The sequence below is a fragment of the Lotus japonicus genome, chromosome 3 (genome assembly GCF_012489685.1).
Source record: "Lotus japonicus ecotype B-129 chromosome 3, LjGifu_v1.2".
Lineage (NCBI taxonomy): Eukaryota > Viridiplantae > Streptophyta > Magnoliopsida > Fabales > Fabaceae > Lotus > Lotus japonicus.
Window position 1 is genome coordinate 93,746,315 of NC_080043.1, and position 24,377 is coordinate 93,770,691.

At 41.8% G+C, this 24,377-nt stretch overlaps 1 protein-coding gene across 1 annotated transcript; it reads right to left on the bottom strand.

Annotated features, from left to right (window-relative positions):
- Positions 1-14,582: 14,582 nt before the first annotated feature.
- Positions 14,583-23,894, bottom strand: LOC130747597 (E3 ubiquitin-protein ligase UPL3). Its single transcript, XM_057600571.1, has 18 exons — positions 22,704-23,894; positions 22,391-22,501; positions 22,155-22,271; positions 21,826-21,996; positions 21,588-21,749; positions 21,167-21,415; positions 20,918-21,039; positions 19,421-20,828; positions 18,697-18,792; positions 16,791-18,344; positions 16,460-16,684; positions 16,272-16,376; positions 16,065-16,145; positions 15,912-15,980; positions 15,689-15,817; positions 15,314-15,436; positions 14,999-15,219; positions 14,583-14,882 (listed from the first exon to the last, which is right to left on the bottom strand). Exons 1-17 carry the CDS (start codon positions 23,616-23,618, stop codon positions 15,154-15,156), a joined length of 5,703 nt encoding a protein of 1,900 aa, XP_057456554.1. The 5' UTR covers positions 23,619-23,894; the 3' UTR covers positions 14,583-14,882; positions 14,999-15,153.
- Between the last annotated feature and the right edge of the window lie 483 nt (positions 23,895-24,377).

The window sequence follows — 24,377 nt, forward strand, 5'->3', positions numbered from 1 at the left end:
ACCAGGTACCAAATCGAAGCAGGTGACCTAGCCATCAATGAAAATTTAAAAATGAAGTACTCCCGAGTTCTTTAACCAAGAATGCATTTACCTAGTTCACCACCCTCGCTCCTAGGTCAGTCCATACATGGGCCAATTGGAAAGGATTTTCCATGAACAGTTCTTTAGGGGAGAGTGCAAGGTGAGTTTGAAAGATTTGGCTAGTGTTAAAAGAAAGCCAGCAGAGTCAATTGATGATTACCTAAACAGGTTTAGGATGCTTAAATCTCGATGTTTCACCCATGTCCCTGAACACGAGCTAGTTGTCTTAGCCGCTGGTGGTCTCGAGTATTCCATTAGAAAGAAAATCGACACTCAGTATATCGAGATATGTCTTTACTCGCAGATAGAGTGAGGCACATCGAATTGCTAAAGGCCGAAAAGTCTGAGGAAAGGGCCAAGACTACTAAGTGGCCAAAGAAGGAGAAGGTAGCGTACATAGATGCGGATCCAGTATGTCAAAGTTCATGTGTCTATCGAGAAGTTCCTGAAGACGTCGAATTAAATGATGTCAATCTGGCAGAACTTCAGCCAGGGGATCCTTATGTTTGTAAAGCATTGAAACCACGTGAAAACAAACTTGGGGAGCAAAACCCCAAGAACACGATTCCTGCTGTGAAAACTTATACTTTTGATGTGACCAAATGTGATGCAATTTATGATATACATGTGTCTGATGGTTTGCTTGTGGTCCCTAAAGACCAAAAACTTCTTTCTCCTGAACAAAGGAAAGGGAAGAAATATTGTAAATATCACAACTTTTTTGGTCATTGGACCTCACAATGTGTTCGTTTCAGGGATCTTGTGCAGGGGGCATTGGATTCGGGAAGGCTCAAGTATGACGAGAAAGCCAAAAGCCAAATGAAGATTGATTCCGACCCACTGCAGGTAGCTGAAGCCAACTACGTGGAACCTTTCTACATTGGCATGGTCGACATTTCTGAGAAACTAAATCTGGGCCTAACACTCGAGGAAGCAAAGGAGGAAAACATGGCTGTCAAAGAACCAGAGGTCGCGAAAGAGGTGAGCCTAGAGGAGGTTTACCCCAAGGCAGGAGAAACTCTTGTTGAGTTTTTGTCACGAAACAAAGATGGCGAGAAAGAAGTCATGCTTTGTCCTCGATGTAGTGCCGTTTTCAACAAGTCAGCAGCTAAAGCCTATCAAGATTCTGAGATGAAGAGGCATTACCAGAGCAAAATGCCTGTATCCAGAAGGTTGAAATATCCCCACGAGGAGTGGATTGAAAGGGATCAAGGACTCGATGGCAATAGAGGCCAAAAGTCAAGAATCAAAGACAAGACTTATGTCCCTGATGCGGGTTTGCCGAAGAATCAATGGTTCAGGCCAGCACCCCCAAAACCGAAGCATCACCAGAAGTGGTCGAAGATCGATTTGGGCCAGGGGTCTTCCTATATTAACAACTCCTGCGTATCACGGAGCTACTCCTATGGCTCTGGAAACTACTATGCCCCTGAGCAAATGACCAGAACTCAGTTCAGACGTTTCCTGAGGAAAAGAAAAGCTGAGAGAGAAAGAGGTGGCAAGTTCCGTTCCTTATGGGACATAAAGCCAGAAGATAACCCTCGCAATGAACCTAGTGTGGCGTCGATTATTAACCAGCTCGACCACGCCATCAAACAAGGAACAGTTGTGCCACCAAACCCGGCCAAAGAAAAAGGGAAAGATGTGGCTGAGGATGAGGATGAAGACATGCTCGACGATTTCGACGACAGTGATGGGGAAGATCTTAACATCATCTGCATAGTGTCTATCTTACCCGCTGAATTCGACAGAATCTCGGAGGTAACCGAGAATGAAGAGGACTACTACGACGAGGAAGAGCCGGATGACAACCCCTTGTGCTACTACGTGATGAAAAAAAGGATCCGTCGAAGACGAAAGAGCTATTTTCCAGAGGCCAACGGAGCAGATGAAAAGCCATTTGAAGCCGTTGTTCGTTTGGGCAAAAGTCGACGAAAAAGGAGTCAATAAAGTTCTTGTCGACGGAGGAGCCACAATCAATTTAATGCCTAAGTTCATGCTCAAGAAGTTAGGCAAAACTGAAGCAGACCTAATCCCTCACGACATGGTCCTTTCCGACTACGAAGGGAAAACATGTTCTTCTTTAGGAGCAATTATGTTAAACATAACCGTAGGAACGGTGGCCCGTTCCACATTGTTCATCGTGGTGCCCTCAAAAGCCAACTACAACCTGCTATTGGGGAGAGAATGGATCCACGGCGTGGGGGCAGTGCCCTCAACCCTGCACCAACGTATTTCCATTTGGAAAGCAGATGGAGTCGTCGAGAACGTGCAAGCAGATCAGAGCTACTACTTAGCGGAGACAGGTTACGTCAGCAAAAAGAATTTCGACAAAAGTTTAGCCACAATTGCTCCTCTCGACACAGTGGCCTCTCAATATTTCAACCCGTACTCGGAGTACTCAGTGACATTAGATCCCATCAGGGGTTTGAACCTTAATGAAGCATACAAACCTGATGCCATGAGTGGATGGCACAGCGATGAAGAAAAGGATGCCACAACTGAGTGGCAAAATGAGGTTAAAGATGATTAATTTGAGCCTAGCTCGAATTTCGGCTTATGCAGCCGAAAACAGAATAAGGACGACCTTAGAGGCCGCAAGAATAGCCAAAGAAATGGCTACTGAAGAAACCAATGCCTCAATTCTGCCTGTCGAAATGACATCCCAAGAGGAGGCAACAACAAATAAGGATAACACGTGCATAAGAAAAAACGAGCAGAGAGTCGATGAATGCGAATTCAAGGATCTTCGCGATTTGAGACTGGATTGCATCTATGATGACGGTCCATTAGGTTTCGAAAAGCCAGTGGTCGACATTTCCAAGAAAATGGAAGCACAAGACCCTTTGGAAGAAGTGGACCTGGGAGATGGCTTAGAAAAGAGGCCAACATACATCAGTGCTCTCATTGACCCAGAGTTGAAGGACAGGATGGTGAAATTACTCAAGGAATTCAAAGACTGTTTCGCTTGGGATTATGATGAAATGCCTGGCCTCAGTCGAGAATTGGTGGAATTGAAGTTACCCATCAAAGAAGACAAGAAACCAGTCAAGCAATTGCCCAGGAGGTTCCATCCAGATGTGTTAGGGAAAATCAAGGAAGAAATTGAAAGACTCCTCAGGTGTAAATTTATCAGAACGGCTCGATATGTGGACTGGCTAGCCAACGTGGTTCCAGTGATCAAGAAGAATGGAAAGATGAGAGTTTGCATCGATTTCCGAGATCTTAACGTTGCCACTCCAAAAGACGAGTATCACATGTCTATTGCTGAGATGATGGTGGATTCAGCTGCTGGTCACGAATATTTAAGCTTGTTGGATGGTTACTCAGGTTACAACCAAATCTTCATAGCAGAAGAGGACGTGTCGAAAATAGCTTTTCGATGTCCTGGTGCCTTGGGGACATACGAGTGGGTGGTCATGCCATTTGGATTGAAAAACGCTGGCGCGACCTACCAAAGGGTAATGAATACCATTTTTCATGATTTTATCGAAACTTTCATGCAGGTTTACATTGATGACATTGTGGTGAAATCCCCATCAAGGGATGACCATTTGTTGCATCTAAGGAAATCCTTTGAGAGGATGAGAAAATATGGCTTAAAGATGAATCCCCTTAAATGTGCCTTTGGTGTTATTGCAGGTGACTTTTTGGGTTTTGTGGTGCATAAAAAGGGCATCGAGATCAACAAGAACAAAGCCAAAGCCATTCTCGACACAAATCCACCAACCAGCAAGAAACAACTGCAATCATTGTTAGGAAAGATTAACTTCCTAAGGAGATTTATTGCCAACCTCAGCGAGAAGACCAAATCATTTTCCCCACTTCTTCGACTCAAGAAAGAAGACACGTTCCGCTGGGAAGCAGAGCACCAGAAAGCATTCGATGAACTCAAAGCGTACTTGTCCAGTCCACCTGTAATGGCACATCCTATAGGGGGAAAGCCAATGAAGTTGTATATCTCCGCCACAGATGGAACCATTGGGAGCATGTTGGCTCAAGAAGATGAAGATAGCAAGGAGAGAGCCATATTCTACTTAAGTAGGGTGTTGAATGATGCAGAAACTCGATACACCATGATCGAGAAATTGTGCTTATGCTTGTACTTCTCTTGTGTAAAGCTGAAATATTATATAAAGCCAATTGATGTAATGGTTTTTTCTCATTATGATATAATAAAGCACATGTTATCTAAACCGATCTATGTTATCTAAACCGATCTTGCACAGTCGAATTGGCAAATGGGCTTTGGCCCTAACCGAATATTCACTCACTTATGCCCCACTAAAGGCAGTTAAGGGGCAAGCAGTCGCTGATTTCCTAGTAGATCATACTTTGCCTAAAGAAATTGTAACCTATGTGGGTGTCCAAACTTGGAAGCTATTTTTCGACGGTTCCAGCCATAAAAATGGCACCGGAATCGGGATGTTCATAGTATCCCCAGGGGGCATCCCCACGAAGTTCAAGTTTAGGATTAAGAAGAAGTGCTCGAACAATGAGGCCGAGTATGAGGCTTTGATATCAGGCCTCGAAATCCTAATAGCCTTGGGGGCAAGGAACGTTGTCGTAAAAGGAGACTCTGAGTTGGTAATAAAGCAACTCACCAAGGAATACAAATGCATCAGTGAAAATCTAGCTAAGTACTACACGAAAGCTAATAATCTGTTGGCCAAATTCGACGACGCTAGGCTAGGCCATGTTTCCAGAATAGACAATCAAGAGGCCAATGAATTGGCACAAATCGCGTCAGGATATATGGTCGATAAATATAGGCTAAAAGATCTTATCGAAGTCAAAGAAAAACTAAACCCCTCTGACCTCAACGTCCTAGTCATTGACAACATGGCACCTAAGGATTGGAGAAAGCCAATTGTCGATTACTTGCAAAATCCTGTGGGTACCACAGACAGGAAGACGAAATACAGGGCAATGAGCTATGTCATCATGGGAAACGAGCTATTCAAGAAAAACGTCGACGGAACACTACTGAAGTGTTTAAGTGAAGACGACGCGCTCATAGCAATCTCGGCCGTTCACGATGGGTTATGTGGTGCCCACCAGGCAGGGATCAAGATGAAATGGATCCTATTTCGACAAGGGATGTATTGGCCTACTATTATGAAAGATTGTATGGAGTATGCCAAGGGGTGCCAAGATTGCCAGAGACACGCAGGGATACAACATGTGCCAGCAAGTGAATTACACTCAATCATTAAACCTTGGCCATTCAAGGGATGGGCTTTAGACCTAATTGGCGAAATTAACCCATGTTCTTCTAGGCAACACAGGTACATAATAGTGGCTATAGATTACTTTACCAAGTGGGTAGAGGCAATTCCTCTACAAAATGTTACCCAGGACACGGTGATCGATTTCATTCAGAATCACATAGTGTATCGTTTCGGGTTACCTGAGTCACTTACTACAGACCAAGGCACAGTATTTGTGGGCCAAAAAGTGGCATCATTCGCGGAATCTTGGGGCATAAAACTCCTAACCTCGACTCCCTATTACGCTCAAGCGAATGGTCAGGTAGAAGCGGCCAACAAAACATTGATCTCCTTAATTAAAAAACATATTGGTCGAAAACCTAAAAGATGGCATCAAACATTGGGTCAAGTGCTTTGGGCTTACAGGAATTCACCTAAAGAAGCTACCGGGGCAACGCCATTTCGATTAGCGTACGGCCAAGAAGCGGTGTTACCAGCAGAAGTATATTTACAATCATGCAGAATTCAAAGGCAAGAGGAAATTCCAAGTGAAGATTATTGGAATATGATGCTTGATGAATTAGTCAATCTCGACGAAGAAAGACTATTGGCGTTGGATACCTTAACCAGGCAAAAGGATCGCGTTGCTAAAGCTTATAATAAAAAGGTTAGAGCTAAATCTTTTATGCCCGGTGATTACGTATGGAAGGTTGTATTACCAGTCGATAAAAGGGATAAACGCTATGGAAAGTGGGCCCCAAACTGGGAAGGCCCTTTCACAGTCGAGAAAGTACTTTTACACAACGCTTATTCGATTAAAGAATTAGGAGGTCGAAATCGACAAATAACGGTAAATGGCAAATACTTAAAAACGTATAAGCCAACGTTGTATGAAGTAAACATCGAATAAAGAAGCAAGAATAAGGAAATAAACAAAGTAAATTGCCAAACTCGAATGTTTTATTAATTGGAATAGAGCATTTACAACTATGGCAAAGAAGCTTTAAAAAGGGGGATTGGCCCTATAACTATCGTATTTAGCCCTAAGAGGCTCCATGCGCCTCAAGACATCCTCTTGTTGGGATTCCAGTCTCGACTTCTCCTGTCTAAGATCCAGCTCCTCACGGGCAGCGGAAGAAAGCTTGTCCACCAAGGCTTTCAGAGCTCCCACACTCCCCTCAGGGTCCGCTTGGTTCAGAGCAGCCTTCAACTCTTCAAATTCTTCCATCTTCTCCTCAATTTGGTGTTCAGCAAAGAACACTCGAGCAGTAAGCTCTCGGTGTTCTTCATATAGGGGTACAACTTCATGCAGGAGGCCCAGGAACTCCAGGAGAGGAGTTTTTACAGAGGCAATAATATTCCTCTGCAAAAGCTGGTTAACGAGCCTGGTAAGCTCTTCAGCCATAGAAAGAGAGGAATGCAATTCCCAAAACAGGTCTTCTTCAAAGGCCAAGCTCCGGATTTGGTTAAGAACACGACGGCTAGCCATGGTTGAAAGGGAAGCAGGAAAAGAATTCTGGGGAAAAGGCAAAGAAGAGCTTGAAGAAGTTGCTGAAGAGAAGTAACCAAGAATGCTCTATTTATAGTAAAACAACAAAGGAGTGCATTAATTAGTGGCAATCGGTTGCCAACTCTTCATCTTATGGTTACAGGCCACATAAATCACCACTACCATCATGAATAGCTTTGGCCTTTAATGAACAAAGACTTACATTGAATCAAGAAAACGTGGTATAAGATTGCAATAAATGGGTTCATTTCCCAGAAACCAAGCAGCGACTACGTAAGGGGTAGTGAATAGCCGTCAGAATAAAGGCGTAGTGGAAACTGAAAAGACATGGCAAATTAAACGTCAAATTATATGGCCTACGTGCCAAAACCATTGTCGAAATATTACATGCAAATCGGCATCGAAAGCCATGGTTAAAATAGTGCCATCATTACATATTGATAAGATAAAATTCTAAAGCAGGAATTTAAAGGAATTCAAGCGATCAGCAAAGGTGGCAATCTTGGCATCGAGATCCTTCTTTACGGCCTGGTCAACCTCCAACTCCTTGATAACATCTTTTGTCGAGATGATCAGAGCCTTGGAGTCCTTGGTAAGCACATCCAACTGAGCCTTCACAGCAGGGCCTTCCTCGACCAAATCAGCTCGCTTTTTCTCCAACTTGGTAATCTCTCGATGCAGCTCCTCAAGTTTAGTGTCGACTTCAGAGATTTCATCTGCAATCAAAACCTTCCTAGCAGTGAATTTCTTGAAGTCCTCTTTCATTGCTGCAACTTGAGCTTTACCAGAAGAGACTTTTGCTTCCTTAAGACTGACAGCTTGGCCAACATTCTTGGCTTGATGAAAAGTGGCTAAAGCATCCACTAAGAAAGATTGAAGGTTGGCCATAGCAGCAGCCTGGTGAGAATCAAGTTGTTGGCCAAGAAGGAAGACAAGCAACTCCTTAGCAGCATGACTCGCTTGAGGATCAACTTGAATCTGGTCGAGAAACCCACTGGCGAAAACAATAGCCTTCAGCTGACCCATGCTCTCCTCGATTTGCTGAAGGTTGGCCACCCCACTAGATTGAGCAGTCTCAGCAGTGGCATCAGCTCGACGGGGTGGAGAATCCAAGTCTAAGGTGCCATCAAGAAAACCATCCAAAGCTGCCAACGGGTCCTCCTCGAACAAAGTGTCAAGCTTTTCACTAGACACATAAGACGAAGAGCCACCCTTGGCTTGAGGCGAAGGTTGCACAGTGGCAGACGATTTTGGAGGAGGCATAGGGGTATCATCCTTGCCTGGAAGAGTTTCTGCTTCGCGAATGGGAGAGGTTGCACCTTGAGTTTCCTACAAGATAAACCTCTTTAATACCCTTTTCGATAAAGTAAAATGCACAATAGAGGGACCAGCAGAACATGAAGAAATGTAAAGATACCTGGCAAGCAGATTCCCTAGAAGGGCTTGAATTGGTGGAGCTTTTGGAACGACGGGGAGATTTATGGACAGGTTTGCTCCTAACCTTCCTCCGCCCCTCAGATGTTGAGGTCTTTTTGGCCGAGGATGAGGCCTTGGGAGGTTTCTCGACACCTTCAGCTTTGGATTTTGCAGGGTTGGGAGCTGGAGAATTCTCGCGAGATGGGGGATTGGGGATGGAATGCTCATGAACATCAGCCTGAAAATAAAGACAAACACAATCAGATTAAGAAACCACAGGTTAAAAATGTCACAAGGTACCCTCGAGAATGGAAAACGTACCTGAATGGCGGCGTCGCCACCACCTTCTTTGTCATCGACTTCTGGTTGAGCATCAGATGCCAACTTAGAAGCCCCACTGGTGGTGGAAACACCAGCCCCCTTGGCCCTCTTCTGACTGGCCGAAGCAACAAGTTTAGGTTTCCTTTTTCGACTCTGCCGAAGAATACGTTAGTTCATAATCCAAAGAGATTGAAAAGAAAGAGGGAAAAGCATGAGGAAAGTACCTTGAGCTTGTCAGCAAGACTGACATCATCATCCTCATCATCATCATCATCATCCTCAATCACGATTGGCCTGTCCTTGGAAGAATGAGCCACTGGGGAAATAACTTGAGGAGCCGGTCGAGTAATGACTTCGGCTGTAAACAAAAGAGAAATTAAGAAGTAAAACAGGAAAACCAAGGCCAAGTCGAAGTATTACCTTGACCAATACGCATGTTCAGCGATATGTGGTTGAAGATTTCGACGGGCACATGATACGGAAAATTCCATAGATGGTACTTAGTCCAAGTCACTCACTTTCGAGGAGGTAGAGCTTGATTGGCCAACACATTTATGTTTACATGGTCAACCCATTTAGGCAAGACCGGTGGAAAGGCCAATGCAAACCTACTCGTAGGCAAAGATGGGAACCTAAAGCCAGTTTTTCGAATAACAAAAGATAGACCCTCCTCACCGGGAGGAACAACTAACTTGGATTTCTTGGCTTTAAATTCCCATTTTTGCCTTAGTACTTGAGCTGCTTTCGCAACCGTATCTCGAAGGCGAAGAGTTGGGTAATATACCACACCAAAGAATTCTTGAAAAGATCGAATTTCTGCCAGGTGCATACCTTTGGTCTTCTTCGGATCCTGCTTCTGCAAAAGAAAAGCATCTGTCATGCATTGCAGACAATCGACGAGGGGCTTCGAAATTTGAGCCCAATACTCAGACCACCAGGCTTTGAAAGCATTAGTAGCATAATATGAAGGAGCATAAGTGAAGGGGCTTAAGTTGAGGAGTTTCTTGTTATAAAACTGAGCAGTCGTGTCGAAAGCGGCAGCCCTCTTAATAGCTCCGGGGTACAGGACTAGACTCTTGTCAAATAAAGTGTTGGGTAGAACTTGGCTAAGCCCAAACTGTCGAGAAACCAGTTGAGGGTTGTAGCCACATAGAGTGTAGTCACTGCTAGCAAAGCCCACAGTTAAAACTCTAGGAGATAAGAGGGTCCTCCAGAGCGTGATGTGGTGTTCCTTGGGCAATGCAGAATCAGAAGCATTAGGGTAAGAATTCCTCAGCCAGAAAGGGCCACGAACAGCCTTGCTGTAAGGAGAGAAACTGGAACGATAGTGCTTCAGTTCGAGAAACATGGTAAAGTACTTTCTGAAGTCAGCTTCAAAACTCGACGCATCATAAGCAGGGGTCAGGGTCTCGAGCCTGTGGGCATCAATCCTAGTGTTAGAAACAGTCGGAGGATTATCTTGTGCCGGCAGAAGAGATTCGAAAACTGCATTCAACCAAAGTTGAAACAGCCAAAGAGGTCCAGCTGCATTCAGAGAGACGGTCTTGGTATTCCGAATATCCTCGACAGCTTCATTCAGCATTTGATAGAGGTTGCCAAGGACAAGCCTAGCCATAGCGAGTTGTCGACCCTCATGAAGCAGATTGGCTAAGGGCAAAAGCTTGGCAGGAATGCGCAAAGACTTGGTGCAAAAAACATAAGCAGACAACCAATACAGCAAGAAAGCGACATGTTCAGCATCAGATACCTCACCACTCTCGACATAATGGTCCTTAATGAATCGACTAAAAGAAATGTTGTCAGTAGGAATCGAGATGGGTTTAACAGGGGCAGGTGCAGAGTGATAATCATCACCAATGGGCCATAATCCGGTGATAGCAGCAACATCCAAGAGAGTGGGGGTGATCATGCCAAAGGGAACATGAAGGCAATTGGTGGACCTCTCCCAGAAATAGAGTGCACTCAACAACATAGCAGGGTTATACGAGATTGGAGATCTTGACAGCTGAATCAAGTCGAGAATCCCGACATCCTTCCAGTGTTGCCTCTTATCTTCCTCAACCCTATCTAACCATTTCAGGTAGGCTTTGTCATTAGCAGAGGGGTTAGGAGGAGCTGAACGAAAGGCTCGTTTTGGGTCAGAAAGAAATGGCATACGATAAGAAGGTTGAAATGCCAAAATAAGCTCCTCTCCCCTAACGCTAGGGTGAAATGATTCATGGTCTTCAGGGAGACTATTTGGCCTATCATGCTTCACTACTTTTAAAGGACCCAAAATGGCGCGTAAAGTACCATTAACAGAGAAAGGAATGAGTACCTGGGATTTCCAGATAGCTCTCTTCTCTGCTTCGTTGGGGGGTTCCGGGATTGCCACGCGCTTGGATTCATCCAGCTTAAGCTCAGTGGCCAACGGAATGGTTTGCTCAGGATTGGAGGCCATTAAAGAAAATAGTAGGTATTCTAGAGAAAACGGAAGAAGATGAAGTGAGAGCGCTTGGAGACGGAGTTGAAGGTTTGAGAAAAGAGTAAAGCTTGAACGGGGAATACCGAGAGGGTATTTATAAACAGAGGGGCAAACGGAACCCAGGCCGCATTGAGTAATAATTTATAAAATTTTGGGGTCCAAGCGATTATTTTATTAGTTAACTCATGTCACCTCTCAGCTTTTTGGCATAGGTGAAATTATGGCCCTAAAAAGGCTATAACTGTCAGCTAGTGGAGAAGTCATCAGACGTTATGGCTGCTGATTGGACTTGAAGATCGGATGGTCGAGAGCACAAAGTATTTGAGTCGTTGGAATCGAACGGCCACGATCAAAAATGCTTGGTGTCTTCAAGCTAAAGCAGTCGACAACCAACATTCTTGGGGGCAACTGTTAAGCTAAAAACTACGAGGTCTACGATTCTCGACATCATGGTGCAAAGGGGGGTTTCTCGACAGCAAGGGTTATGGCGAAACCGGCAACTCAGCATACGGTGCCCCTCAAAGTCAAGTTAGTAAGAGTTATATCTCGACAAACTCAGCAGATAAAGAAATCTCGATCATCTTAATGGAAGAGGCAGTTACCGAGTAACAAGCAACTATAAGCACGTGCATATACCCACGATGCCACGAATAGCAATGGTTGCCCACGACTCAGAACCATCCACGTGGCAATAGAGTCATGTGCTCGAAGACCAGCGGCTAAACGTGGGGCATGGCGCCAAAATTCAAAACCCACGAAGCCATCATGCATCCAAGAAAAACCGCCAAGAACGTGGGCAAGGACAGCACTATAAATAGAAGAAGCAGTAGCAGAAATAAGGGTTCCCAACTCAAAACTCTGAAAGTTCACCAAAAAGCTCTAAACGTCCGCATCAATGAGACTCAGAGAGCAAAACGTGATGATGGAGGAGTATGTTGTAGAACCAACGCTTTAGTTTTCTTGCATTTAAGTTTGTTAATTCCCCAACTTTTCTATGCATTTCCCTGTCGAGATCCTCATCTCTTGCAGTTTTTATGTTATTTTGATGTATGTGACTTCTTTGTAATTGACCCGTGTTTAATGAAATTCAGTTCTGTTTAAACCAACTTGGTGTTGTCGAAAAAGCACTCACACACGCAATACTTTAGCAAAGCGTTTTCTCAAAAGGACCCCGAATCTAAACTTCCTTTAGTCGAACTAAGAGGATATTTGTTTACCAAAAAACCACGTAAACAGATTGCTAACACTATTTTAACAATACTGAAATCAAATGATGAATTGATAAATTGCTAACAATTCTATTGATCAAAACCGATTTCGATTTTTAGGTAGTTGCGAAATCAAATAACACTTCATACTTAACACCTGGAATTATTATTTGTTGATAACATGAAAATTTTACTTGGGAAACTGTGATATATCATATGATAATATCCTATTACAAAGAAAATAAAATAAGCATTTTTTTTGTATCTAATTCTACATAAAGACCATGTTTTATCCTTTTTTTTTTAAGGATGCTTAGATTAATCAAACGGGAGGTACAAAAGTCAATCAGAACAAACAAAAGGACCTCCTTCGCCCAAACCAAATGGGCAAACGTGGAAACATTCCGAACAAAGAAATTCACGGTCTTACTACCGCTCCTACGAGTAAGATCAAGATCAATACGACCAAACTGAAAAGAAAAAAAAAACAACAATATCTTATAATCAAATCCAAATAAGAGGAGCCCTACAGGAGGAGCATGCTTTATATAATTTTGAAGTGTAAGCATATTCACATGCTATATGTCCCAACCGAATTTCATGTTTCATATACTTTTTTTTATTAAATGTTTTATATACTTTTAAAGTGTAAGACATGCCATATATCACCCACCGAAATTTTCACCCTCATCCCAAAATTTCAATGTTTTGAAAACTGAGCATGTCATCGAAGCAGAAGCGTCCGTTAAAGGTTATAAGGTCCAACAATGATTGAACCGCCAATAGTAAAAAATAATATTATTTTATCATCAAAAATGTTAAATACTATTTTAAAATATAATCAGCATCATATCTTCACAACTAAAAATAAGTAATAAAAATTATACATAATTTTATTTAACATTATTAAATACGAATTTTCAAAAAAAAAACATTATTAAATACGAAGGTACAATAGTTGAATTTCTACCACATAGTAAACTAAAAAATAATAATGTAACCACAAGGGGTGGCACAAGTGGTGAATGTGCATTTCGCCTAGACTCCTGGCCCGGGTTCGATCCCCTCTGAGGTCTAAAATAATACATTTGTCGCCAGAGACATCACTACCGTATTCCGAGCCAGATTAGTCACGTGGAAACTCTTTCCCCGTGGAGACTGGTGCCCGAAGGAAAAAAAAAAAACTAAAACTATATTTGCAGACCATGCTCAAATTGAGTTCATCCAATCGGTAGGAGGCCTTTTCTAAAGTTTCGAGCTAGAGTCAGAGCGCTAGCTGCAAAGGTGCCACGCCCCCACCTTGTTTATAAGCGGGTAGAGAAATAATTCCAATTGCAAACTTATAGGTACCCACACGTGTAGACAATTTTGAATGTGATGAATTTCTATTGACAAGTATCTTCAATTTACTTTTACGTATCAACAACCACCCAACCTACATAGTCGACACGCATTCCCAACAAGAATATAGCTAATCGGACGTGGGGTTTATTTTGTGAAAATATCAATAAAAAATTTACATGAAAATTTGTCATTACTTCCTAATATCACCAATTCTTGGGGTTGATTTTTTGAATATCCATATAATATTTACATGAAAATTTTAAATAACTTGCTGATTTCACCAATTCTTGGGGTTTATTTTGTGAATATCCATAAAAAATTTACATGAAAAATTTTCATTACTTCCTAATTTCACCAATTATTTTCTTTCGTAGTTAATAATACAGCTGTTAATAATACAGCTAGAGAATGCAACCATACTAGTGGAAGGTGGTGATTGGGGGAGGGAAAAGGATGCACGAGAATGAGGGAAAGGGTTGTTGCGGCTCAATCAAGGAGGTGGAAGGACCACCTCAAAGGGACGTGATGAACAGCAAGCAGAAGACTGATGACAAAGAAGACGAGAGTAGGCTAGGAATGAGTCACCATGAAGGAAGACTGGTGTGGTTGGGAGGGGGACAAACAGGTCAGAGAAAGGGGAGGACAAACAAGTCAGAAGAGGGAAGGAGCGACGTGAAGAGGTTGTAAAGGCCATCTGAGATAAAGAGGACTAAACAAAGTGGAAATATATCTGATATAGTACTCAGAGTAAAGGTTGGGAGGAGTCTGGGGGAGTGAAGGTTGGGAGGAGTCGCCCCCTAGAAGATAAAAACTCATTAAGAGACACTTCTAACACAAATGGACACATAGCTTTCTTCAAAATCAGTAATTCACAATATTCTATTGTTCTTTCTCTCAGTACATGTATTCAATTAGACTATGAAAAGTTGTCCACAGAAAGAAATATATCTACCCTGCTAGTACTGGATATTTATTCATGTTAAAATCTACTTTCGGGACATTCATAGGAAACAGCAAAAAACAATCCAGGTAGAACTCCTCAGATGAATTGAATAAAAAAAATATGCCACAATGAAGCTCCACTTCAAAGCAGATCTAACAGGAAATAATGAAATCATAAAGCATAGTAGTAGAAATAATTTCTATCCCTTTTACTATGCTCCATACATGTATAATAATTAACTGCCAATAATTTGATTTGAAAACAGAATGATGAAAAATTTAGTTGGAAAAATAACTCAACATTCCTATTTTATTTACATGTTGTAACACCTAAAACGAGCTCCGCATGTACCTTTACACCTTGAAAATGTGGCGAACCGATTCAACTGCCATTATAAAAAAGAAGTCATGTTAGTTATCAGCAACAGAAGAAAACAAAAACAAGAGAAAAAACTCTTTGCGCATATGTTTATCACCTCACTGACAACTAGGATAAACTCACCTGCACTTCTGCCACAGCCTTTGATGAACGCCCCAAATTAGGCCATTATTTGAGAGGGAAGGAGGATATTACATGCAACCAAAAATTAGGCATCAGAGAGTAAACCCTGATTCATTATATTAACATACAGGGTAAGGTTGGTTAGTTTCAGAAACTCATGATAAATCAAAGGATCCCTGGCCTTCATTGATTGCATATAGTAGCTTCTTGTACATTATTTCCTGTTTCAAATTGGACATAGAAATATCAGTCCCAAAAGATGCTTCAACATGCATAGACATATAATGAACAAAGTGTTTCAGTGCAGTGCCGGACCTTGGTAGAATAAGGAGGAAGCTTCAGGTAATTAGCACATGTCATCACACTTGGCAAGTCGTCATCTGCTGTTTCTGAAGGTCCGTTGCCGTTTGATGAAGCATTAGCTGCAGTTGATGAAAGCTGCACCAAAACGTAATCACATTAACATCAACTAAAACTGAGGCAAGGAGTTCATTTCCTTAATTTCACTAGTCAAGTAAATCATGCCACTTGACTAGTTAGACAATCAAGATACATCAGTTGCTTAAAGAATTATGTTTAGAAATTTTATTATCTTTAAAAATGAGAATGAGATGCTGACACTGCGAAATTACATAAAGCACCAACAAAATAGGACACAGGACCAAATTATCAAAAGTGTTTTTTTAATACCTTCCTCACAATCGTTAGTTTTGGATTTAGAACAGCCAATCCACCAGGCGGCAGCCTCGGTGCTCCAGTAACAAATTGACAGAAGGCACGCTGCTGATCTGGTGTGAACTCCCCCATAATTTCAAGTAACTAAAAAGGCACCAAATAGGATGAGTATCAAATATAAAAACCCTATATTTTCCAAAATATACAGTCGTCCTTATACAAGAAATAGAAACCATACATTAACTATCGCAGGGCTCTTTGCAGTATACCCATGGTCAAATTTTATATGATCAGCAAGTGTCTCGGTCTGCAAAAAATATAACTTAATACATTACCCAATGTAAGAAACCAAATAATGCTTATAAGCAATAAATTTGGGTCAAAGCATTACCTTCCACATTTCCCTACGGCCACAAAGCAAGTAGTCCAGTTCTTCGGGAGTAAAAATTTGTAAAGAAGAGATGTCAAAAACCTGAATTGACCAGCAAAAATGTGCAAATGGCAAATGTTCAGATCAGCATCAGCAAATGGCAAATGAAAGAAAAAGGCATTTGCTTCCATTTAACATTAAATTGATTAATTAAGATCAGCATATAACCTGATTAAACCCAGCCCTAAATGCTTCAATTTGACGCATTATTCCCGTCTTGACAGTGGCATCAACCACCAGGGATATGTATTCCTCTAGATTACTGATGTCAACCTGAAATTTTGACAAAAAAACAATTTAGACGATAAGAATAAAATATGAACAAATAAAACAAAAAGGAGAGAATGAATACGTACAATTTCATCTCCAGATTTCAAGATGTAGTCTGGATAACCAGGAAGGGTAAAATCCAAGCAGAGATCTTCAATTGGGGCTCCACGGAAATGCAAATTAGCATCTGTAACGGTATAGCCACCACCAATAGATTCTATATGATGTTTTCTGCAAACAAGGGCATTCAGCTCTTGCAAAGTTTTCCCGAGTTCAGCATCAAGGAAAAGAATGTCGTACAAATCAAGCTCCTGCAAAAAACAAAAAGGCTAAGTATATACAACTAGAATAAAATCAGTTTTTAGTCCAACTATACGCATGAAATCGGAAGTACATCAACATTTCATAACAACTTACTTGACCAAGTACAAGTTTATAAAATGCCATAGACAAAGGTAAATCCAATAGACGTCCATCTTGAAGTGCTTTAGCTACTACACGGCCCATAAGCCGGAAATGTTCAATCACTTTAAAAAAATGGCTACCCTCTGATGCATCAGCATTCACAGGCCACGGCCGTGGAAACAATCCAAGAGGAGCTTGAACAAGTTCTCCATCAACAGCATTAGAGCTTTCACTGCTCTTCAGTTTCTTTTCATCTTCATCAATTTCCATTTGATATTTCCCTGAAGTGCCCGATCTCCACATTTGAAGTACAACTTGTTGCAAGTCATGACTTAGAAGTGTATAGAACTCGAGGGTGGGACCCAGGCCAGTGCCAACTTCACCAAAATATTCTACTTCAAGTACAGCCTTCTGACTAGAATACATTTCCATCACTTTAGCAGCAGAATCCAAAATGCGGTTTCGAGAGACACGAACCTTTTGGCGCTGCAACCTCCCAACCCTAACCTCTCTTTCACTCATTGATCCATGGCCATCAGCACCCTGCTGCTGCTGGAGCCGATGCAGTGCACGGGATAGCCCAAAAGCAGTTGAATAGAAGTACTGTCGCCGGGTCTCAAAAGGAAAAAGAAATGGGCAAGCTTTAGTTAACTGGTAACACCATGATGGAAGACTCCCACTGCATAGGGCAAGGGCATCTTGTATTTGCCTAGCTAATTTTGGAGTAAGCTTGCTGCTTATAAACTCCTCTGAAGGTACCCTAGCACCGGCGGTAACAACTAGGTCATCTAATTCCAAAAGTTTTCCCACAGCAAAGTTATCAGTAACCACTTGGGTCCTCAAACGGGGTGCAAGCTGGTTCAAACCCTCTAGCACACGCAACAGCGCCAGTATATTATATGTAGGATTAGATTTCTCCATATCACAGGGCAGTTCAGCCTGCAAGATACTGTCTAATACAGATGTCTGATGCAGCTTCGCTTCAGAACTGCAATTTGATACGGTTTTGCCAGATTTTGAAGTGTTTGAAGCTCCAGATGAAGCCTTATCTGGTGGGTTATCCACCCTCTGATAATTTATAGTGTAAATATCACCCCACAACCTGCTTCCATCACTAGATACAAAGTCACTTCCAGCAAACCTCTCGTCCTCATCTTCATCTAGCACAAGCTGTCTTTGAATTGCCTGATATATAGTCAACTGCCTATTAAGTTGCTTCCCACCGACAGTAAAGATCAACTTTGGAGGATCATTAGAACTACCAAACAGTGGACGACCATGCCGATCTCTGGCACCCCTGATCCCTCTGCCATTAGCAGATCCAAGTCCTGCCATGGCCGCAGCAGCAAACGACATAGCACCCCTTGAGCTCGAAGAAAAGCCACTCCTAAAATCAGCCGAGTCTGATCCCCTGACTGCACCAACTTTGCTGCCAGAACCTGAGGCTGCATTAGTTTGGCCATCACTTGTTGCAGGAGCACCACTACTATCCTCAGCCGAGTCTCCCAATTTCACATCATGTACTTTGTCAGGTGAGCAAAGAGGAAGAGAATCATCCCTAAGCAACTGCATCAGAAAAAGAAAAACAAGCACAAAAATTATAAGAACGGATGCAAGTGAACTCAATGATAGTGTTCAAAGTTGGTTCACGAAAACTAATGATGGTTGTCCGACTTAGTAATAAAAACAAAAATAGCATTTCTGTTTGATAAAAAGGCAGCAAGGTTTTACTGGTAATAAAAATAAAAAAGATGTAAACAGATTTCAAGTTTTCAACACATCAAAACAATGTTAAACCAGAAGAACAGAGAAATGCTATCAGAAAAGCAAAGTAACACAATGAGAACTTAAATGAGATACTGATGGCTGAGGAAGTAAAAAATCTTAGCCAATGAAGAAGAAGCACTAAATAACATACATCATCATGGTCATCATCTTCGTCATCAGAAATATCATCATCTTCAATTACCAATGCCTCATCAATCTCAACAGGAGATATTTCCAAACTTTCATCCTACAACAAAATCAACGGAAAATAATGTCAACAAAGACCGGAAGAAAAAAACAAAAACAAAAAACTACAGCTAGGCCTGCAATAATTCGCATAAGATCATAATCTAATCCAAAGCAAAGATGACGCAAGATGTGTTTAGCTCAAGTCCTATCCACTACATAAATTGGATGCACAATGATAGTATAATTATAATAAACACCAATCATTAAAACTAAACCGCAGAGGAAACCACTGAAGTATTCACAAAAAATAAAATCTAGGGTGCCCAAAGGCTAAAAATATTAAGTGATTTCAGGTGGTCTTTTCAAGTTTGTCATGCAAAATGTAGAGCAACTTTTACGGGTTTAATTTGGCACTAAAAAATTTATTATCTCCTTAACATATCATCACTTTGTAAGTAAAGACAAAACTGTCAAAATGCGTAGCCAGATCTTCCACCTCCATCTCCTGCCTTCATGTGTGGTCAAATAAAACCCAAAAAACAGAAACAGGAAAGTATAAAAAAATACAAATAACAAAGACTGAATATATCAAAGTGTGGAACTATGTCAAAAAAAAAAAGTGTGGAACAAACAGAAAAAAAATAGTTGTAGAACTGTGAACTCATCCCTAGGATTTCATAGAATACCTCAGAAGTAGAGTCACCATTTGCAGGCTTCATTTGAACATCTTTATCAAGAGCTGCTCTTCTACGTGCAGCATTCCTGGTTTGAGGTCCTCTTGCCTCCTCTTGTGCAGGCTTTAATACAGCCTTTCCCTTACCTTTGGATGAGCTCAAGCTTTTATCTTGAGTTGTCTCTTTTCTGGGCGCATCGCCAATATTAACAGATGATCTGGTTCTTGTAGAATGACGGCGGGTAGTCGAAGGAGTGGATGCAGTGGGAGATGAAACACCAGCTCCTGCAGGAGTTGTCCCAGATTCAGAATTTCCAGCAGATGCAATTGACTTTTGACCAGATTCACTTCGCTGAATACGAGGCCAAAGAAATTCCTCAATGGCTGCTAAACTTGCTAATGGATCAATCAGTACAACATTGGATGAATAATCCCTAAGTGACTTTTCACCCTGGGCTCGACAAAGACGCAACTTGAAGGGCTGAGATAATGCATTTAATCCAGATGAGAGGCGTGCACTTCCACTAGATGACCTAGATGAATGACTCAGCACAACAGGGAAACGCTCCAAGGAGGACAAAGCATTTTGAAGCTTTTCGATCAAGACAGTCATAGGAGCCACAGCCCCAATGTCAACTGTGGCAGGAAGTGCAACGGCTATAAATGACTTAAACCTAGTAAGTGCTTGCTGGCGAAGCTTTGGAAGGTGGGTTTCCGAGGGTCGGTCTTTAGAGAAATACCCACAAGAAAAATAATTCAGCAAAGCTGCAACAACACCACTACCAATAAATTCGAAAGTAGATACCCCATCTCCTTTGCCAAGTTCCTTCAGCATGTCAGAGATGACCCCAATTAAATACTCTTCCAGACCAACTCCAGAAGTTTTAGATTTCACCTTACCATTAGTCTTTTGGTCATCAACACCAGTATTTAACTTCATGCAAAGATTTTTCAGATGTAAGAGATCATCTGTAACACCCACTTCAACAGCCCCAGGCTCTGAAGGGAAGTACTTATCTTTAAAAGCTTTAGCAGTTGCGCTAACAGATAACCGGATACTAGAATTCACTGTTGGAATATCCGCAGAACTTGGAGGTGAGCCAACATTTACAGAAACTGGACTTTTCAAATCAACCAAAGGATTTCCATCAGGGTGGGAGTTACCACTGCGTCGTCGATATCGCCTAGAGCGAGATGATGCGCCAGCTATAGAATCATTATCCTTCTCAGCAGTAGATGCTTGTGCTGAGACATTGGTTGAATTCGCAGCTATAATAAGTTGGTCCACCGCATGGACGACACCTTCTCTGATGAACATTTTAGAGAATGTCCCAGGGAGCTTTTCCATGAGAATTTCAGCAATTTGCAAGGCAGGAATCAAAACATGTGGGTCTTTCCATGCCAAGACACCAGCTAAGAAACTACAAGATCAAACAATGTATAAATTTTCATAACCAATGAAAGCTGTGATAATATCAAGTAATATCATCTCAATGGAACTTTTATATACCTAGATATATTTGTCACACTCGATAAAGACTGGATCATCTCTGCTGTGCTGAAATACATCAATTTTCCAATGACAGAAAGACATTTGTGCCGAACAGGACCATTGACACTAGAACCATAAATCTGTTTCAAATGCAAGACGTTACACTTAGCAACATATTGAAGTAAATGAGCAATAAAACAGCTCTATTCTAGTTAACTACTTTATGAAACAAAATTTAAGCACTAGCCCAATGAAACAAATGTCAACCTGTATTAAAACTGGGAGGAGATCCATCTCAAACTGCTTAAGTAGCTCAGGCTGATCATTTAATAATTTTTCTCGAGCTGATATCTCAGGAACGTTTCCATTTGTATCTTCTTGTTTCCCAGAAGAGCCAGCAGGAGACTTTTTTACAACAGGACCCTTTATAAATAAGTTGGAGCTGACAGGGAGGGAGATCGTTCCTTGTGGCAATGGGGGTAGAAGCTCATTTGCCAGGTTTACAATCTCAAATATCTGTAAGTCAAACATAGAATAAGAATAATTCCATCTATTTACAAGAGTAAGAGAACTGAAAATATCAAGGATTTAAATGATAAAGTTCACCGATCAAAGCTTAGGTATCCATCAATGAGAACGCTACAAACAGATGATATGACAGAAATAAGAAATCTGAAATTCACTTTACCTGATCCGGTGGTCTACTTAATGCAGGAGAAACAGAGGAATTAGAAGAAGCCCCAGAACCCGATAGAATATCTTTAAGAATACTGCTAATTCCGAGATGAAGTAAAGTTTTAGCTCCAAGAGGGGACCCACTTGCACAAGTTGAAAGAAGCCGGATTAAACCCTGCATATGCATATGAAGTCAAGCACCAACAAATTTAAGCAAAAACACTAGGCCCAGAGCGAAAAATTGTGCTTACTGTATATGTTGGCGTGCTGAGAGAAGCTTGTCCACCTCCAGAACTGCTGTTAGAAATGAGGGAGGAAGCTTGTGCTACCAGTCCATGATTGCACAGTTCATCTAATTTGTCTGGAGAAGATGCAAATGCTTCAGCTATTCTAGTCAAACAAACAGAGGCATGCTCCAAGACCTACAAAAATCACAAATGCATATGGTGAACGTATAGCTAAATAATCTAATTGGGGCTACAAGGGTCATATTTTTCTGCAGCTCAAACAAAAACTTAGTTAAAAATTAAAACCATGGATGTAACCAAGAAACAAGTCCGACAACAAAACACCATCTTACCTTGGCATCATGGTACTGAAGAAGGTTTGTCAGGAGAGGAACAGCTTCCATCACAAAGTCAGCTGCATCAGAAGGAAGCTTCTTGCACATATTTGCCGCAGTCGACAATGCAACCCGCTGAAACATAGAATAGTGTCAGTATATGCTTGCTCACTAACGACACCAGTGACCAAGTGAATCACGACTGTTCAAAACTATAACATCATCTAAATGCATGAATTTCACTAATTATTTACCTGAACTCCTGTTGAGAAGAAATCTAAATAAGAAAGTACAGCCATGAGAGCACCAGCTCGTAGGCATGCAGTTGGGTGCTCCTGAGATATCTTCTTTAGAGCTTGAAGGGACTGGTCAAGTCAACAAACACAATAAGAATGTAATCTAGTTTATAGATAAACGCATATCGCTTGACAGCGGAAACTATATTAAATGGTTCTAAGTTCTAACAACATTTAGCTATCATCAAATTCGACATAGAACATTTTACATATGTTTCAAGTAACTTATACTGATTCCACAAATCACAATGATCAAGAGCAAGGGAAAAACCTGTTCAGCCAAGTCCATATACTCAATGGTGAGCAACCTCGCGCAGAAGATTGAAACCGCACCATAATGAACAACAGCAGCACAGGATGAAGGTAGCACATCACAGAGATGGGTCAGCGCCCTGGCCGCAAGAAGCATAACATCAGGATTACTCTCATGATTCAGCAGCCCCACGAGCACCGGAACAAACGAATCAACAGAGAAAGTGCTAAGCGATTCCTCAGTCCCAATAGATAGCAACTCACAAAGCTGAGTCAGAGCCTCCACCTGCCGACCTTCTTCCCCATCAGCCCGCAGCCCAAACAGGATCTTCTTCAGCCTCCCACTCTGATGAGACGACGACCCAGAAACCCCCATCGCCGACGACGGAAGCAGATCATCCAACCCAGCTCCCAGTTTCCTCAGAAGCCCTTGAAGCGCACTACTCGCTGACGTCAAATTCTGGTGCAAGATCCCCACACCACCGTCACTGTCGTTATCATCCTCATCGCCAACACCAGCGCCGCTCTCCACGTTAAGCTCCATCGCCCTCGCTGCTTCCCTCTCCCTAGCCCTCACATCATACTCCTTCTCCTTCCCCTTATCAGAGTTATCAGTATTCTTGCCGCGACGATCGCGGCGCGAGCCGGAGGATTCGTTGGTATTGTCCATGGGATGAGTATGAGTAGGAGTAGGAGTCGGAGTCGGAGGATTCTTAGGCGGTAAGGGTTCTTTTTCCTTGGTTTTAGAGGCGGAGCGGGAACGAGTGTTGACGGAGCGAACAGGAGGAGCAGGGGTGGTTGCGGCGCAAGAAGAGGAGGTAGTAGAAGAAGAGGTTATGCGAGCGCGTTTGGTGGAACGGGTGTTGGGAGCAGAAGAAGAAGATGAAGGGGCAGCTGAGGAAGCCTCCGCCCGCTTCCGGCTACGAGTTTCCATACAAAAACCCACCCACCCGTCAATTTGTGAAGTCGCTCACGACGGAGCGTTCAATCATGTATCGGATGAATCGAATTGAATTGGGCGGCGATTCGAAACCCTAGAGATTGATTTGAAGGAATCGAGCGTGGTTTGAAGAATGGAGTTAGGGTTTGGAGGAAGAGTGTGTGAATCGCGAGAGAGAGAGAAAGGGGAATATTGAATTGTTGTTGATGTTGCAGAAAACCCTAATGCATGGGAAAAGGGGGAAGAAAGAGACAAGTGGAGAGAAAGAATAAAAGGAAGAGAACAATGCTTGAGGCTTTTATATGTAACTTTCTTTTGATTTATTTTTTATTTAAATTTAAATTAATATTAATATTAATATTCGATGGATGGATTGGTCACTTTCAATGAACAGAACTGAATGAAGAACTTGCTCGCTCGGTGGCACTGCCGGAGAGTGGCGCGTACGCTTACTTTCTAAGACGACGCCGTTTTGAATACAAAACTGAAGACATGTGTCGCTTGTAAGGACATGTAGCTTTGTAATTTTTACAATCTCTGTGGATCGCTCTTTTATTGCAAAACGGAAGTAAATAATTAAAAATATTTGTTTTTATAATAATTGGGTGGTTTGTAACTTTGTATATAATGTTCATAAAATTTATTTTAAAAGACTATCAAATTGGATATTATTTATTTGAAAATTATATATTATGACTATATGTGCTTTCCATTATAATTCCCTCCTGAATCCCTCTCACAATAATACAAATA

What these genes read in the sequence shown, in the direction of transcription:
- LOC130747597 (XM_057600571.1), bottom strand. Translation starts at nt 23,618, where the DNA reads ATGGAAACTCGTAGCCGGAAGCGGGCGGAGGCTTCCTCAGCTGCCCCT. An exon ending in AGTGTGACAAATATATCTAG is followed by an intron (nt 20,829 to 20,917) that starts GTATATAAAAGT and finishes TTGATCTTGTAG; the next exon opens with TTTCTTAGCTGGTGTCTTGG. An exon ending in TTCCTCCTTATTCTACCAAG is followed by an intron (nt 15,220 to 15,313) that starts GTCCGGCACTGC and finishes AATTTGAAACAG; the next exon opens with GAAATAATGTACAAGAAGCT.